This window comes from Anolis sagrei, chromosome 5 (genome assembly GCF_037176765.1).
Source record: "Anolis sagrei isolate rAnoSag1 chromosome 5, rAnoSag1.mat, whole genome shotgun sequence".
Classification (NCBI taxonomy): domain Eukaryota; kingdom Metazoa; phylum Chordata; class Lepidosauria; order Squamata; family Dactyloidae; genus Anolis; species Anolis sagrei.
Window position 1 is genome coordinate 52,118,990 of NC_090025.1, and position 19,355 is coordinate 52,138,344.

The 19,355-nt window shown below is 38.5% G+C and overlaps 1 protein-coding gene across 1 annotated transcript in view; it reads left to right on the plus strand.

The window, feature by feature from the left end:
* LOC132776786 (uncharacterized) overlaps window positions 1-19,355 on the plus strand; it is a 52,605-nt gene that overhangs the window by 26,728 nt on the left and 6,522 nt on the right. Inside the window, exons 13-18 of the mRNA XM_060778806.2 lie at window positions 2,238-2,337; window positions 9,379-9,418; window positions 10,254-10,305; window positions 12,586-12,697; window positions 15,861-15,944; window positions 18,197-18,320. Of these exons, the coding sequence (XP_060634789.2) occupies window positions 2,238-2,337; window positions 9,379-9,418; window positions 10,254-10,305; window positions 12,586-12,697; window positions 15,861-15,944; window positions 18,197-18,320 (512 nt within the window). The remainder of the gene's footprint in view (window positions 1-2,237; window positions 2,338-9,378; window positions 9,419-10,253; window positions 10,306-12,585; window positions 12,698-15,860; window positions 15,945-18,196; window positions 18,321-19,355) is intronic.

Consider the following 19,355-nt stretch of genomic DNA (forward strand, 5'->3'; position numbering starts at 1 on the left):
TTGGCATTCTCTGCTTCCCTTCACACAGTTTGTTTAGACTGCTCTCTATTTTTTCTAGGGCAAGTAAGGTAGCTTCCATAAACACTCCCATTCAAGTACTGTTATTCAATGTGATGAAGTTTGGCAGTGGAAAATATCGGGATTACGGTGCAGTTAAAATAGTGCTGCCTAGACTAGGCAATTAATTGTCCTTTTCTGATGAGTTTTAGGAGTTATTGTAGAATCTGTCTTTTAAAGCAAAAATTTGATGAGCAAGAAGCCTGTAGAGATACTTAGTTTGATTATTAATTTTATTAATTGCGTTACCACTGCTGATTTGTGGCTGCTGATACACACACACACACACACACACATGCACATATAGTTGTTTTAGATGGATCTTTTAGAACTTACTGTAAACTGCCCCATGGTATAGGAGAAGTGGGATAGAAATATTTGAAATAATCAGCTGGAGCTAATCAGAGCAGGTTTTACTCACTTGTGAGTAAATACACTTCTGTTTGGTATAGGACTGTCATGGGGAAAAGAAATCCAGAGTTAATTGGCCATTTGGAAATTGCTTGATGGGTCTGGAGCATATGTATTATCATGTCTTTCTATCTAAGAACAATAGAAACTACGCCAGGAAGGAAGATTTTTCCTAAAAGGGAAGATAAAGGGAGTTGTGCCATGAATTTGGAACTTCATAGTTGATAATAGACTATTGACATGGAGGGTGAATTTTGACCACTGAAGATGGGGCTACTCTCTCGGCCTTCCATTGTTGGTTAAATTCCTTTCACCAAGATGTGCCTTGATGTTAATCTGACTAAGGAGGCCCAGATGTATCATAGTGGTTGGAGGCTCCCTACTGAGAAAGACAGCAAAAACAGGTTTGGAGCATATATTCAAGATATTACAGAGAGACTGCTGTGCACTGCTCATTAAACCATTTACTGCCTTCTCCGCTGATTCATCTGGGAATAAGTAATACAGCCAAAGAAAATGTTGATTGTCCATTGAAAGCATATGAGGTTCTAAATAGAGAAGTGAATGAAATAGGAACACAAGAGCTATTTTATCAGTATTTCTCATTCAAGAAGAGAACAATACAAAAGGTGTTTTTTCTTTGTGTGTGTCAGGAGTGACTTGAGAAACTTCAAGTTGTTTCTGGTGTGAGAAAATTGGCTGTTTGCAAGGATGTTGCCCAAGGGATGCCCAAATGTTTTACCATCTTATGGGAGGTTTCTCTTATGTCCCCACACGAGAAGCTGAAGTTGGCAGAGGAGAGCTCACCCTGCTCTCCAGATTTGAACCACCGACCTTTTGGTCAACAGTTCAACAGGCACAAGGGTTTAACCCATTGTACCATTGGGGGCTCCAATACAAAAGGTGAACAGCTGATTATTTAGATTATCTTAATGAGGAAGCATTGGTATCACAGACCATGGCTATAATGTCAAAACGTAATCCATATCTATTCTCCATTTTTTATATCTCTAAATAAATCTACCTTTATTTTATTTTATTTTATTTTATTTTATTGGATTAACTTATAAATCTTAGACCAGTAACCTTTTACCTTCTTACATGTCTAAAACCTATGAAAAAAGCAGCCCTCCTTATCTTGAGATACTCATCAACTCAGGAATTCTGGGCTAGAATCCCCAATGTATTATTCTACATAATATACAGTTGGCTCAGTGATGGGTTCCACTCAAAAGGAAGCAGAGAAAGTTGTTATTTTTACTTTTCTTTCTTTAAGTTTCTTGGGATTGTGCTCTTTCTTTCAATATGTCACATTCTAAGGCTCAGAATCCCTTCTGTCAGTGAGAAAAGCCAGGCATGAACAAGTTTACAGTAGAGGACACTAGAGGAAATTAGACTATAGAAGACAGCTAACTTGCAAGTTAAAATCTGAGCATTAGTCATAATTTTTAATGCTCCACATTGTACAGTGCTGTATATGATGTTTATGTGTACAAAGAAACAAATTAAAACTAATGTCTTAATTTTACCTGCAGGTTTAGTAATTATAATCAATTATGCACATAATGGATCACTTCAGAATTAGGTTTCAATATACAGTGGACATTATTGTGCCCTATGATTTATGACTCATATTTTAAATTCTCAAATGTTTAACTATAGAATTTTTTTTCAGTTGTTAACAGAATTGTACTTCATACTATACAGTTGAAATTATTGTTTGCTCTTTGTATCTATGTGTATTTTTTCCACCTCTGTTTTAAAAACAGGGTCCTCGGGAAGCTGTTGTTTGGCTTGCTGTACTTCATAAGGAAAAAAAAGCAGTGGAAATCTTTTCTAGAGAAATTGCCCCAGCTGGAACTGGAATGGGTAATTTTTTAAAAACTTTCCCTGTTCAGTCTCTGATGTCTGAATTCTTTTATTTGTGATTTAGAATAATACATTCTATTATTGAACCATGAAAATGTGTGGTTCCTTGGTGGAAAAAGTAACTCATGATTTAGTTAGTTCAATGCATTTTAATTACAATTTACATACAAGTTCGCTGAATAATGAGCCTGACAAGAGTTGGCAACTAATGCTCCTGTCCACTGTTTCATATCCCCCCTTCCTTTTGATCCACTTTATGCTTCTGATGTTGGTCTGCTTTTCAGCTGTCTCACATTTTCCTGTTCCAAACAACTTTTTCCCCTTCTTGGCTTCATCTTCTCGACATTCTCCGTTTTTCAGTCTACTTCAGGCACTCTACATGGGGTTGTCTTTGAAGACTGTTCGGACGCTCTAAGTAGTCCAAGAGGCAACAGCCAGGCTGCTCACTGGAGCAGAATTCAAAGTGCTGGCTTTGGCCTATAAAACCCTAAACGATTCTGGCCCAACTTACCTGTTCGAATGTATCTCTCCCTATGAATCCCTATGAACTGGTTAGAGCACTAAGATCTGCTAGAGAGGCCCTGTTCTCAATCCCACCCCCCTTTGCAGGCATGATTGGTGGGGGCAAGAGACAGGGCCTTCTCAGTGGTGGCCTCTCAGCTATGGAATTCCCTTCCCAATGACATTAGACTGGCCTCCTCCCGCCTGATATTCAGAAAAAAGTTAAAGACCTGGCTATGGCACCAGATGTTTAAGGAATTTTGAAACATGAAATGGGACACAACAACAACTATGGGTCTAGGCACTATTCTTTTAATCTATTTTAATTGTATTTATATGCTTTAAGCTGTTTTTATTACTCTATGTGTTTATTTGTTTCTTTATATTTTTAATGCGGCATTGAATTTTGCCATATTTGTAATCCGCTCTGAGTCCCCTTTGAGGTGAGAAGAGCAGGGTAGAAATATACCAAATATATAAATAAATAAATACTCATTGGCATCATATATGGGTGAGGCAGTAATGAAATCTTGCTCTTCTCATGCTTACCATCTGCCTTGATACCATAGCAACTTCTGTTATATTCAAATGTGGATAAAGAATTCATTGTTGCTGCTATTTGCAATGTAATAAGAAAAAATATTTCTGGTCCTAACTTAGAGCCAAAGAGACTTGTAATATTTAACCAGTGCACCTTTATTTTCTATAGTTTGGCAGCTTTACAATAAAAGACAGGAAACATTTGTGTACATTTAGAACAGGAAGAATCTATGCATATTTAGAGCAGAAGGTAAGCTTTTAAGGTCTGAATTTGCATTGAATGTCCTTTAGACTCAAGTAACCGCACTGCTTGGGATGGTAGAAATACATTAGCTTGTTGTCATGTAATTAAACTATTCAGGTGGAACCTCTGGTGGAGCAATGAGTTAAAACCTTGTGCCAGCAGGACTGCTAACTGAAAAGTTGGAGGTTCAAATCTGGGGAGTGGGGTGAGTTCCCATCTGTCAGCTCTAGCTTTCATGCTGAGACAGAGAGAATCCTCCCACAGGATGGTAAAACATCCGGGCGTCCCCTGGACAACATCCTTCCAGGTAGCCAATTTTCTCACACCAGAAGCTACTTGCAGTTTCTCAAGTTGCTCCTGAGGCGGAAAAAAACAAAACAAAACTATTGAGGTTTTCTTCATGGTTGCTGTGAAACAAATAGGTCTTGATGCCTGCGTAGAAACCCTCTCTGGATCTTTGAAGAACTGGCCAATTTTTCTTATTGCTTCTGCAAGGGCCAACATAATAAACATATAATTCCTTGCTTTAAAATTGTGTTTACAGAAACAGGTCAACAAAAAAATCTATGGGATTTTAAATATTACTAAGATAAGACAGATATAACCATCCTGACACTTGTTACTGATAGTGTTTACGTTCAATGATTTTCATGCCTGCAAAATATAATTTATTAAAAACACATTCCACAGAACATATATAAATCTAAATAAATGTGCTGTTATGTGTTATTGAAAAGGCAAAAGTACATAAATATATAAAGTCTTGTTAATAATGTTAATGTTATTATAATAGCATTGGCCTAAGAGTCATAAATGTAAGTTTAGAAAGATAGCATCACTAGAATAGAAGCTAAATAATTCTAGATCTACAGTGTCATTCCAATGAACTTATTTTGTGTGGAAGAAATCATATTGATTTCAGTATACCTGCTTCTGAGTAAACAAGCATTAGATTAGTTGTGATTTTATCTTTCATTTACCAAAAAACGAACTTGCTGTTTTCTTACAAATACTTCTGTCTCCATCTGTCTATCCCTATCTATCAATTTATTATTGTAGCCATGTTTGTCCCACTCACACTTTCTCTTGGCTTTCTAGAGGGAATGGTTAGACCCCTTGATGGACAATTATTTTCCCTTTTTTTTTTAGATGTAACAGTAGCTTTCAGGGTAGCATCTTGGTAAATACCAAAGTGCACTTCTTAAAAGGAAGCTGCCAGATGCTATTAGACTTTGCTGAAGAACTAAGAAATACTGGATAAAAAGGAAAATCAGGGAAAATCGCAGGACAGGTATATTATTTTAATTATTACTGTAAAGACTCTTAACTACAGATAGTGAATTGTTTATATCTTTAGTCTCTGTAGGCACACATATTGAGAAAATGGGCTTGCAAGGTGCATTTTTATAACATTGTATAAACAGATTATTATGAATCATAATATTGTAAAGAAAGATTGGTGGTGGGAGGTAGATGTGGTCCATCAGAATCAGTGCTCGTGTCCTAAAGGAAAACTCCACTTCTTGCTACTCAGTCCTTCTTGTTATTGCAGTAACAATTCTTTTGGCCTGCCTTCTACTATTCTTTCCTTCTTCCCTGTTCTGTGTTTTCCTTCTGTTTTTGTGTTTTTCCTTGCTGAGTTTTCCTGTGATCCCTGGATGTTATGCAGTGGGCCTCTCCTTTAACAGGCCATCCTGCTGAATTATACCAAGTGCCTATGTAGTCTGGCATCTGATTTTTCATAGCGGCTAATGAGATATCTCTGAAACCTGTTGGCACATATGAAGAGACACAAAATGCAGGAGTCTGCCATATATCATGCAGCTGTGGACAAGTCTACATAGGGACCATCAAAATCAGCATTGCCCAAACATGAATCAAGAAACATGAAAGGCACTGAAGATGAATTCATCCTGAGAAGTCAGCCATATCAGAGCACTTGATGAACCAACATAGACACAGCATATTATTTGAGAACACAGAAATGCTGAACCACTCTGAGAACCACCATGTCAGACTACACAGTGAAATCCACAACAATGTCAAAGAAACCATGAAAATGAACAAAATCTGGCTACCAGTATTTAAAACCTCTAAAATCAAGACAGTAAATAAAGAGCAACACTCAAAAAACAGAGGAATTCTAGACAGGAAACAATCAGGGCTAGCTAACACCTCCCAACAAAGTTTCCCTCAGGCAGGAAGCAGCCAAGCCAGGGTTTGAAGCTGCAAGGCCATTCAGTGCTAATCAAGGTAGCCAATTACAACATTCACACTTTCCTCATACAATAGTTCTTTCTCCCACCTTTGACTCACTTGCCTTGTTTCCAACAGACCTCACAACCTTTGAGGATGTCTCCCATAGATGTGGGCAAAATATCAGGAGAGAATGCTTCTGGAACATGGCCATACAGCCTAGAACACTCACAGCAACCCAGACACAAAATGGCTTGGGGCATATCCAGTCACTTGAAACATTTTTAGATTGGTATGCAAATATTTCAGTTGCATGATGAATGGAAAATTAATCAAGAAATAATACCCAAATGCTAAGGAGAAATATTCAAGAACTAATTTAGCAAGTTCAGTAATACTCCTGAAGTCTGCTTCAGTGCAAGCCAGGAAATATATTTCATCATGTTCCATATTTTAAGCTTAAAACTTTCAGAAAAAGTCAATCCAATAAATAATTGTATTGTTTTGTTCTTACTTATTTTGAGCTACCTTAAGCGTCTCTTTGGAGACAGCTTGGATTATAAATCCTGTATTTTTATATTGTAAATTACGTTTTTTTTTCTCAATAAGTACATAATTGTGATAAGCAAAAGCTTGGTTGCCTCAAGTCAGCATTACTAAATTATGAAATGGTTGTTTGAGGGCCCCTCAGCATATTTACCATACCCTTTTCTATAAGGAATGGCCAGGCAGTGTTATATTAAAATAATTCAAAACATCCCTCTCTCTCTCTGCCCCCATAATTAAGCGAAAGTCCTTTGTCATTTCTTCATTTGAAACACTGCAGGAAAATGAATGGTAAAAATTTTCCACCAGTTATCAGGAAAGAACATGAACATTTCTTACCCTTAATAAATGCTCAGTTCAGTGGATAGAAAAGATCTTCCTATTTGCAAAACTAATGTGCTGACCCTTATTTCACATCAAATTGACCGGAGGTTGACACCACGATGACAGCTGGTTAATGCAGTTTGAGATTTCAAAGTGCCTGAGTATATGTAAATATTATGACTGTTGACAAGTGTTTTGGACGTTACTTCAAGAAATGTTCTAAATTAACTTGAACAGTCCCCATTTATTTTGAATACATAATCCGAAAAGATATCTTATCTCTTTGGGTGGAGAGGAAGTGAACAGAGCAATTAAAATAGATCTCTGCAGGCAAAGTTATTTCTATGACGTGTGCCGTATTTTAGTGGAAAACCTAGGTTTCAAATGGTATACAGTGCCTCCATGTGCACTCACTCTCAGAAAGTTAATCTCCAGACATAGAGGGCAACTTTCATATTTTAATACCTGACAACTTAACACAGTGCAACACCCATTCAGTCATTTTCAGCATACTTTTAGATTTTTGAGTTTTATTTATTTATTTATTTCTCGCATTTCTATCCCGTCCTTCTCAACCCCCGAAGGGGGACTCAGGACAGCTTACAATGGGCCCCATTACGAAGCCATTACATAACAAATTACAGTAATTAAAAACACAATTAAACATAAAAGCATAATTAACAATACATTAGCCATCATTAAAACAGTTTTTCCATGACACCATTCTTGCCAACCTTTTTTGTAGGCAGTTTATTCACTTTACCCAGAAAAATCAAAATACTAAATCTATAGTATTATTTAATAAATATATCATATCCGCACCAACAAGAATAATATTTTTAAATGCATAATATAAAATTCCAAAAGAAATCAATTACATATTTAGGCAGTCCCTCAAATTAAATACAAAATAGGGTATATGTTTGTTCTTAAGTTGAATTTGTTTGTAAGTTGGAACAGGCCCAGCAAGAAGTGCACTCTTTGTAATTTGACCAAAAAAGGTGCACAGTATAGAATCATAGAGTTGGAAGAGACCTTGTAGGCTGTCCAGTCCAACCCCCTGCCAAGAAGCAGGAAAACTGCATTCAAAGCACCCCCAACAGATGGCCATCTAGCCTCTGTTTAAAAACCGCCAAAGAAGGAGCCTCCACCACACTCCAGGGCAGAGAGTTCGATTGCTGAACAACTCTGACAGTTAGGAAGTTCTTCCTAATGTTCAGGTGGAATCTCCTTTCCTGTAGTTTAAAGCTTGTCTCCAGGGCAACAGAAAACAAGCCAAAATTCCATTGGTTTTTTTGGCTGCCATATGACATTGTTGGCTCATGTTTAATCTTGTGTGATTTGAATCTCTCTTTTAAAAACACCAAAGCTTCCAAGCAATGGAAAGGAAAACCATAGAAATAGATAACCCTTCACTCCATGAGCCCCTCCTGTTTATTCTGCCCCATCTTCCTTGGGGTGTACTTATGCTGCGGGATGAATGCAGTTTGACACTGAGCCAGGGCAATTAGAAGTGGTATCTGACATGAAGGAAAAGTGAAGAGAAGTTGAAAAATAGGCAGGATGAAGGAAATATTAGATCTAGAGCATCTCTCTCCTTTAAATCCAGTTGCTGCCTCCTGCAGAATTTTGGGGTTTGTAGTTGAGGGAGGGGCCTTTTCTCAGCCAGAGAATTCCTGGGCTCACTAAACTACAAACCCCGGAATTCTGCAGAAGGCAACAACCCAATTTAAGGTGGAAGAAAAAGAAAAGGGGCCGGAGAGATCAATAGGAAGAAAAGGGAGTTTTGAGAGATATGAATAGGAAGAAAAGGGGAAAGGGGTTTGGAGAGATCGATAGTGAGGAGAGTAAAGTGGTATGGAGAGATGCAGATGTGCTTTGGCTCAGTGCTAAGATTTCATGACGGGCAGGGAGTGAAGAAGCCCGTTCATAACTATGAGTTGTCTGTAAGTCAGATATTTGTTTCTAAAATAAAGAAAACATATAGTAGTATACATACTTAGTAATTTCAAAGTATGAATGACATAAGCAATTTGTCAAGATATGAAACACTGTGATGTGATATGAAATGAATACTATTGTAATTTATTGCATATATTCATAAATGAAGAAAATGCTAGACTTCAGTTAGAGTTCAGAGAAAATAAACATACATGGATTTTTTTTGTTCCAATTCCAAGCTCACCTGAAATCTTTCCATAGATCTCCAAGGGGTTTGTGGACCCCTGGTTTACTCCCTCCTGATTCCTGAAGACTCTTTCACATCAAAACTTTGTCTTCTTAATCACCTTTTCTTTTCAGGTTCTCATGTTCTATTTTCATAACCTAAGCACTAATAGTCAACTACCCATCCATACATACATTTCTCTTGTATATCAGTTAAGTAAGAAAACATTGAACCATGAAAACAAATTCAAAAGCCAGCTTACAAAGATTTTGGCTTCCCAAAATGTATTCCTTTTTATTGAAAGGCTGGCAGTGTTCTTGTCCTACGTGTCAAAAAATTAATTATCAGGAATTCAAAAGGTCGTTAACATTTTTAGTTTTAATGCCATGTATTATTATCATGTAATGTTAGGAAACAGATGGGTTTGGAATTTACTGAAGTCTAGACATGGAAAAATATTCAACAGTTTTGTGAAACTAAACCACCTTTAGAATGTTTTCCCTTTTTTTCCTCCCATATTTAGCACCTGGTCTCACTGGAATTGTTGGAGGGCGTCCCAAAGTGTAAGTTTAAAAAAGAGGAATTTCAACAACTTAGTATCTTTTGGAACTTTAGAGGATATCATCCATACAGAGTAACCCATATACTGTATACTCTGAAGTCTAATATCTTTGATGAATGTCTATTTAAAATATTATTTTCAGTCTGAATTGGCTCTTGTATCTTGGAGTGATTTGTGTTATGGTTTCATGATACGTGCAGATCAACTGAAGATTAGTCCTTTGTATATTAAAAAAGCAACACAAGTAGAAGAAATGCAAAATTTAAATTTTACTCATGTGCAGCAGAGTTCATAAAAAAAAAACCAGCAACTTCAACACAAACTTTCTAATAATAATACAATCACAGTTCCTCAGGCGTATCAAACTCACGTATGGTCCTTGCATTAAATTCATGCAGTGCTTTCCATCAGAAAATATGTCTTCTCCCAATCTTCATTACTTGTTCATGGAGACAAGCATGGAAGACAAACATACCAGTGACAAATAGGCTGCAAGCTAGGACCTCACACTGAGTAAGCTCAGAGGCAAACATTAAATAAGCCTAAAATCATACAACAAACTCTCCCCAGTTATACCCCTTGGGGACTGGCCTAAAACTTGTTAACCTTAATTTCCCCAATTACTCAGCCTGTGATTTGTAATTAACTAGGGTGAGTCTTTTTTTTCTTAACAGAGTGTAGAATACTGTACCCCCTCTTATACTGTCAGTTATCACATTCATGTCCTGATGACCAATGAGTTAGGAATAGTTTTGAAATGTATACAAAGATTGAATAAAACCTACTGAATTGCACTTGTCTGATATTAATTTGCTTCCCCTCTGCTCTCCCTCCAGTTCTCCAGTTCTGAAACCATTTTTCTTCCTTTATCCCAAAAAGAATATTAAGGTAAGAACTAGTTGTAGCCATTCTCTTTAAGCTGCTGCAGCAACATTTAAAAGTCTGGGTCTGTTTTCAACAACAGCCTATAGTAGTATGTTGGAGATAAAATTTCTGCCGTCCTCACTCAGTTTTACTAGTTTTGGAAGCAATATCCACTTAGGAGCTTAGAACCCTTTTCCCTCTCTGTTCTAGCAGCAATAGTATTGGGTCGCTGTGAGTTTTCTGGGCTGTATGGAAACCTCTCAACCTCTGAGGATGCCTGCCATTAATATAGGCAAAACGTCAGGAGAGAATGCTTCTGAAACATACAGCCAGAAAACTCACAGCAACCCATGATTCCAGCCATGAAAGCCTTCGACAGCAATAGTAATGTTTTGTGGAATGTCATGAATGTCTTGCAGCAGCTTAAAAAGCCAATGGAAATTTGGCCTGCGTCAAGAGGAGCCTAGTGCCTTGATCCAGGGAATCCTGCTCCCCATGCTCCTCCTCTCTTCTGCCTTGATCAGACCACATTACCTGGAATCACATTGTGTCCAGTTCTGGGCACTGCAATTGAAGGGAGATCTTTGAAATCGCATCTTCCCCTATGAACCAGCATGTACTTTAAGGTCATCTGGGGTGGCTCTGCTCTCGTTTCTGCTGCCGTCTCAAGCATGGCTGGTGGGAACAAGAGAGAGGGCCTTCTTGGTGGTAGCCCCTTGGCTCTGGAGATCAGATTGGCACTTACCCTTTCCATTTTCCACAAGGAGTTAAAAACTGGATGTTCCGCTGTGCATTTGATTAGGCAGTTCACCAGAGAATTTGATCAATCTCACCGTAGCTCTTTGCACTTTCGTTGGCCCTCCCACCTGTAATACTGTTACTGTAAATGCCTAAGGACATTATCCTCCCAACTGTGACCTTAACTGAATTGAAGCGCATCCTGCACTTTCCCTGGGCTCTATCTAGGAACGATGTCACATTTCCTGATCCTTCCGCACTCAGCACTTAATTTTTCAGCCATTATACTGTTTTTAAAATGTGTACTGTGATTGTAATGTTTTTCTGATGTTGTTGTCAATATTATTTTGTTTCATTTTATTTTATTGTGTATGTTTTAATCTGTGTTTTTGGGCTTGTCCCCTTGTAAGCCGCCCTGAGTCCCTTCGGGGAGATGATGGCGGGGTATAAAAATAAAGTTGTTGTTGTTGTTATGCTTGTTGCTCCGAGGGTACTATTGTTCGCATGTGGTGCTTTTTGTCATGGCCTTGGGCCCATACAATAATTTTTTTTATTGGTTATACCTGGTGAGAGTTGTGGGCCTAGTTTGATATTATGCATGTTTGAAATAAAAAAAATGTAGTTGCCTACTTATTTGAAAGTACCCCTTCAGTGGGGACGATTTTGGTGCAACTACAAACTTTACGTGACATGGAAGAGTGATTTCAACAGGAGGTCTACATGAACATACATTGCCCTATCTTGACCCTCAACCACAATGAATTCTAAAGTAGTTCAGCCAATATAATTTCCTCTGATTAATGTTTGGATCAGCTTTTAGTTGTTCTGTAAGAGGAAAACCTATTGCATAAGAAAGGCTCCAATACAAAGGTTCTGTTATTTGGTTTGCAGTAAAGCTGTGTTATGTTCTACTGATGAATAAGGATCAGTGGGGCTTTCCTTCAGCCTTTATGTAATTGTACAAACTTCAGAACAGAGTATGTGCAGTTTCTCCAGCTTCACAAGTTAGAAATCTTTAGTGTTCAGAAGACATTGGACAGAAAACTAATTTTTCCCCCTCTGTGTTTGGAGGAGAGGGTAAGCTGAAAACATTTTTGAACGGATATTTTCCTAAATCAGTATTGTCCTGGCGGCTTCCCATCCTTGTGAGGTAGATCGGGCTGAAAGAGAATGGCTGATCCAAGTGCAACTCTGTTCTAAAACGGCATTCAAATATGGGTCAAAATAGGAGTCTAAACACCCTCTTCACTAGATTAAACCACACATAATTGATTTTTTCCATGAATAGCAGTTAAAATACTTGTATTTTAAATATAGCACCATCATACATTTTTATATATTTGGCACCATCAAACATCAGTTTCTATAGCCTGGTTAGCTGTTGCAGAATCCCAGGCTTGTATCAGCAGAGATGTTATGTAAAAGAACACAGGTTAGATGTGACAAAGGAGTGCTGACCACAATCACAGTTATCAATCTCTTTACCAACGTGGCTTCCGATTTTGTATGTGTGGCATTACAATGCAATTTGCTTGTTTAATATTTTAAATCAGGATGTTATTGCAGATCGACATATATATGAATGGACATCATGTTGAAACGTTTGAAGAAGATCTTTCATTCACTTCAGATGCACCCATTTCACCTGAGGAGCAAAAGATTCAAGAAGATATGAAAGGTACTGTTTGTTGTTGAAATTTCTCTGTTGTTAATATTTTCATATGTAGGCCTTATGATCATTTTCTCCCACTCACATTGTGTATAAAAAAATACAGGTCGATACAGTGATTGTGCCAATCTGGAAATACAGTGGGTCCTTGGTATCCAGTGGTGTTTGGTTTCAGGACACCCATGGATATCAGTACTTAAATACTGTAGTCCACGTATGGGCAAACCCAGGCCCAGGGGTCATATGCAGGCCTTTGGGCTCTTTTCTCAGGCCCTTCTCTCTTTCACCATCGTATCCTGCCTTCCTTTTCTCTTCCTCCTTGCCTCCCTCCCTCCTTTCCTTCCCACCCTCTTTCTCCCTCTCTTCATTCCCTTCCACCCTTTTGTACCTCCTTCTTTCCTCCCTCCTTCCCTCTCTCCCTTTTTCCTTCCTTCCTTCCTTCTGTCTTTCCTCCCTTCCCTAACTCCCTCCCCTCCCTCTTTCTCCGTCTCTCCATTCCCTTTCGTCCTTCCTTCCTTCCCTCTCCCTCTTTCTCCTTTCCTTTTGTCTTTCCTTCCTTCTCTCTTTCCTCCCTCCCTCCCTCCCTCCCTCCCTCCCTCCCTCCCTCCCTCCATTCCCTTCCACCCTTCTTTCCATCCTTCTCTTCCTTCTCTTTTTCCTTCCTCCTTTCCTCCTGGGGGATGTTTAACTGGGAGAAGGTAGAGAGGGAACATGAGAACCATGTTTCAAGATTTAAAAGGGGGGGGGGGGCTGACTTTGTGCTGCTCTAGAGACCAGGGTACAAGGAAGCAATGGTCTCAAATGGCAGAGAAAGGGATTTGACCAAAAAGATTAAGAAGAACTTCCTGAGAGTAAGATCTGTTGGAGAGTGGTACAGGCTGCCTCAGAGTGTGATGGAGGCTTTTCAGTAGAGGCTGTCTATTAGGACTGCTATATTTGTGCCTTCCTGCATGGCAGGGGGTTAGACTGGATGGCCCTTGGGGGTCTTTTCTAGCTCTAGGATTATATATCAGGAGTAGACACTACGGGGTCTATTGGATACACTTTTTCTCTCCCATCCACCATCTCATCCTGACCAAGACCAATCCTTTTGGAATCCAAACATTTCCTGGCTTTCCTTCACTTTCTGCCTCTGAAAGAGAAGAAGAAGGGGAGGAAAGGGCATGGAATGGGCTTGGGGGGAACCTCCTTTCTCCTGGTCCACCCCCCTCCCCGGCCCACCATGTGGCCCCCAAGTTAGAAAGTTTGCCCATGCCTGCTTTAGTCGCATAATATACCATATAAAATGGTGAACAATTCAAATGAGCGCTGGAGACAGTCTCAGAATCTGTGAAATGGCAGAAGGCTACGGAAGGTATTCGTACACATTTTGACATGTGACAAAAATAGAGTTTGCTTTTTAGAATATTTTTTACGAATATTTTTGAGCCATGGTTGAATACATGGATGCAAATCCTATGGATACAGAGGACCAACTGTAATTTCTTTGTCAAATATTTGAAATATATTTTCCTTAACAGCACTCTTCATCAGTTGCAGTCACAGGCAATTTTTAATAAAATCTTTATAAATGTCATGTTCGCAAATAATCAAATACTATTTAATGTGTTATCAAACAAAAGTAAAATTTCTTAATGAATAAAGTACATGGAGTGAGGACTTGGACATAATTTGCTCAATTATCTAACATGATTTCATGTGCTGAAGATTGGGGGAATTACTGCTTTTAATAGGATAAGCAATTATTTAGGGACAGACCACATTGTTGCTTTCTGTTATTTAGTCTACCGCCTTAGGTTATTTAATTACTAAAAACAGATTAAGCAAGTCATATAAGCAAACAATTGTTTTGAGACAATATAGCTGAATCAAAATAATTACATCTGCAAGCTTGTTAGGATCATTTTTTCCAATTCTTTGTGGTAAATTTCAAAACTTTATTGTAAACTAGCTTGGGTTCCCAGTGTTGCCCAGGTTATTTGAAAAGTCATTTTTTATTTTACAAAATGCATAAGGGTGAACTACAACTCACATCATGAAATGAAGGTCGGTTTCCCCCAAACCCCGCCAGTGTTTTCAGTTGGTCATGGTGATTCTGGTGTGCCAAGTTAGGTTCAGGGCCATTGTTAGTGGGGTCTACAGTGCTCTTTAATTACAGGTGAACCAAATCCCACTACCTACAATGCTATAAATCATAGTGAATTCCCCCAAAATCTCTCCAGTATTTTTCTTAGGTCATGGAGGTTCTGTGTGCCAAATGTGGTCAAGGTTCATTGTCAGTGGGGGTCACGGTGCTCTGTCTTGATACAGGGTGAACTTTAGTTGCTGATTAGTTCAGCTCCGTTTGTTGTGCAGACAGAGTTGAAAAGAGTAGGAAAGGGTTAAGGGGGAAGCAGTGAGCAGGATCATGCAAATTCCACACCAATTGAGAGAATAAAAAACACTGGGATGTCTGTGGTGGAGAAAACACATAAAATCTAAGATGAAATTGTCCCCAAATGAAAGCATTCCTTGGGTGGTTGGCAAACAACATACTTGGTGTTTGGGGAGGACATTGGCAGGGGTTGGGCTACATGCTCATGGCACTATAACCTGAAATGTCATTGGAGGAAGTGCTTTTGGTGACTCCTCAGTACTGTGGGTTAAAGCTGTTTGTGGAAGCTGGAGCCTGTCTGTGGAAGTGGGCACCCCAACCATATGCATACATATTTTCACTTTTATTTTGTGTATATTATTATATGTGTATAGATAGATTTTACAGGTAGATATATTTAAAGTGAAAGTTGAAAGTGCAGTGACCCAGGACTGTTTACGACAACAACTATATCTCTGTGTGATAGGTGATGTTATTTTATGTGATGTGTTTAACAATGTTTAACATTTTATTAGGGGAGGGTCAATTTTAATGTCTTATACCATTTTATTGATGGCATTGAATTGTTGCTAACATTGTGAACCGCTCTGAGTCCCCTTCGGGATTGAGAAGGGTGGTATACAAATATCACAAGTAAATAAATAAATAAATAAATAAGGTAGAGTACCAAAAAGATGTCAGTAATCCAAGGTTCAAATCCCCACTCATTTATAATAATCTCACACATGAATATAGTAATTTGGGGAGACAAAGTCTTTTCAGTAGGTGAAAAAATCAGCATTGTGTTTCACTCTGTAGATTTACCAAGTGGTCCACACGCATATCGCCTGGAAGAGCTTGCCTATACCAGGAGTGGGGACAAGGGCAACTCAGCAAACATAGGTATTCTTTCATTCTCGTTTCAAAACATGAAGTCTGTGTTTACTAAATGAGGAGAACTGTGGTCTCACATTGGGAAAGTGCTTAACATTTTGACCCCTTTGTAATATCTACTAAATGAAGAGAACTGCAACATCATGTTGGGAATGTTCTTAACATTTTGTAATTAAGCTTGTCCCCACAGACGGGACATGAAGTACCTAAGTTCTGAGTAACTGCTGGAAATAATTCAAAAAGAGGAGTAGCTTGGCAGAGGCTGCATTCACCACCTTGAAATTTGAGAGAGGAAAAAGAGAAAGAAGAAGAGAGGGAGGAGTGCTTTGTGTGTTTGCAGCCACACTTGGAAGGTCCCCTGGTCACGATGTGGTTGCTTAGATGCATCTCCACAATGGGTAACTGAACAAATGGGAATGTTTTGGAAACAGCATGTATAGAGAGCATGAAGGACATTCTCACTGTCTAAAGGCCTAATGCTATAATAGGAAATTGGTGAAGGGGGTTGAGGATATTTTTTCCATCGGTTTCAAACTTTCCGCCAACAACTTCAAAAGTTAGGAACTGATCCCACTTTTTGGGGCAGGAGAAACTTGCCTTCTCCTCTTCGTGTGATTGCGCTCCTTAAATATCCCGTGAGGTATTTAAAGAGTGCAATCATATCACCTTTCAGTCTTCTCTTCAACAGAGATGAAGCCCAGTTCCTTCAACCTTTTTCATAGATTTTATTCTCCATGCCTATTGTCATTCTTGGAGCAAGTTCACAGAATGGCAACAACTTGTCTATAAGCATCTTAAAAATGAGGCACCAGGCGATGTCCATTTGTGCTCTTGGGCCTTGGAGGGTTTTTAATTATACCTTTTCCCTCTTTGACTTGCCTTATCTACTGCTATTTCAGTTTTCCTTTTCATTTCCAACTCCATTGCTTTTCTTGTCTGCTTTGCTGATTCTGTTCATATTGTTGCATCTGTTTTTTATCTTACTGTGTTATAATGTTTTCATTGTTAGCTGTCCTGGGATTGTTTTGCAAAAGGTGAGATATGAATAATTGAAATAAATTAAATGTGGTTTTCAATATGGCTTCATACTTAAATAGTTAAACTAGTAAAATGTTTGAATAGTTAAAACACTGGATTTACTTTACTATGTACTGTGTGATCTTTAGTATCTGCTGGGGTTTGCTTCTAGGACCCCCCGATAATTGCCAAAATCCATGGATCATAGTGTTGTAAAATGGTGTCCCTTATATAAAATGGCAAAGTCAAGGTGTGGTTTTTGATTTAAAAAATATGTATTTTCAAGCTTTGAATGGTTGAATCCATAGGTACAGAAACTCTGGGTAAGAGACCTGGCTGTGCTAGTAAGAACAGATTATAATCACAAGTAAAGATAACAGTAGTGGTGCTGGGGATTACAGTCTGCAAAGAGATTTATTTTTTTCCTGGCTAAAGTAACTATGGAGTTTATGATAATTCAGGGCAGTTCTATACTGCCATTTAATGAAGTGTAGAGTTGCATTGGCTTGTGTGTGTCCACACAATGCATGCAGACAAGTGCAAGTTAACCCAGGGTAAACTACTTAGTGTGGCTGAACCCAGGTTTTTTTAAAAAAAAAAAAACACAGGGGGAGATCCAAATCCTACAGTAGGATTTCAATCTCCCCCTGTGTTATGGCAGTGGAAACACTCATTCCAGGTCCCTATGTGCAATCCCAAATCGGCGTCTCCACAGCTATTGTGCATTTCTTGGACTCATGCAGGCTGGAGGTGGAGTGGCAGTCCCTCTTGCCCTCTAGCACCTCAATTTCCCCCCAAAAGAGAAAATTCACACATATCTGAGCTTCATGCTATTTACTTCCTGGTTGCTGCCATGTGACTGAGTAAGGCAGTTTGAAAGAAGCAAGGCTCCTTCTGCTCTTTTCAAGCTGCCTTGCTCAGTCATATGGCAACAACCAGGAAGTAAACAGCATGAAGCACAAGTAAATGCCAATTTTCTGCCAGTTTATTAGAGTGCTGGGGAGGTAGAATGCTGCACCATTTCCATCTGTGCCAAAGCGGCTTCGGCACAACCTGGCTACTGGGTCACTGTCTTGCCATAGACACTACACCCATATCTGACTATAATGTGACCCCGAGCCAGTTTGTTTCATGCCAGTTCAGGGCTCCCTGAGTTCTGCATGCCTTTTTTGTTTTAAGAAAAAAGTATTTTTGATGTTTCATACAGAACAATAAGTGGGTGTCCTATTTGTGTGTAACAACAGGTGTTATAGCCCGACATCCCCTCTACTATCCATACCTCAAGAAAATTTTAACTGCTCGGGCAATAGAGGATTATTTCCAGCATCTTTTAGAGAAAGAAAAATCTGGGCAGAGCTTGGTCACAAGGTATGCACTCATTTGTATTAATGCATTCATGCTATGCGTGGTTTAGAGGAACTACTTGGAATTCTTTGATTGCAAGGAAATATTCACATTTGAAATAACCTATCAATGTTATACTATGCAGCAGTCCAATTTAGGAAGAATATTGCTCCTAATAAAGTGTTGTTCCATTCAACAAGTATAACTGTAGCATGACTGCTCAAGAAAAATGCAATAAGCTACTTTTTACTGTAAAATGGATCTGACACTGTACTCTTGTACATTTTGTATGTGACAAAGGATCATATGGCGACAAGATCATAATATCTGTCTGAGTCAATCAATTTTATCTGAGCATTTGAAATGTGTGAATTACTCTGTCCAAGCCCATGTCAGTTTATAACAGAGATTACAGTTAGGGAGATGGCTTTCTCATATCCGAAACTCTGGTCTAAATCCAATTGCTACGCCCAGCTAAACTAGACATATTGAATCAATAAACGAGTAGTGGAATTTACATAATTGTTGACTCATCATTTGTTGAAAGATTCAATTAGTTTACTCTAATTGGGAGAAACAATTGGATTTGGGTCTCTATGCCCTTATCTCCCCACTGCACAGTTATACTTAGATGAAAAATGGGAATTGAATGTTTTTACATTTAAATTAATGAAGGTATTTAATTGGTTAGTCTTCAAGCTGTTCTTGAAGAAATTGAGGTGCATTGAACATTTGTTCTGTGATTTCCTCCAAGGAATTCAGTACTTAAACAGCTATTTTTCATTTTTATATAATGTCACAACTATGGCTTATGCTTTTTTTTAACCAATAGTGTTCATAGTACAGGCTGAGTATGTCCAGGTTTGTGAAATCCAAAATTACTCTGAAGTCCAAAATTGTCCACATGGATGGCTGAGATAGCGATTGTTTGGTGTACACAAACTTTGCTTCATGCACGAATTATTAAAGTATTGTATAACATGGCCTTCAGATTGTGTATATAAGGGGTACATTAAGCATAAACAGAGTTCATGTTTAAATTTGGGTCTCATCTCTGTT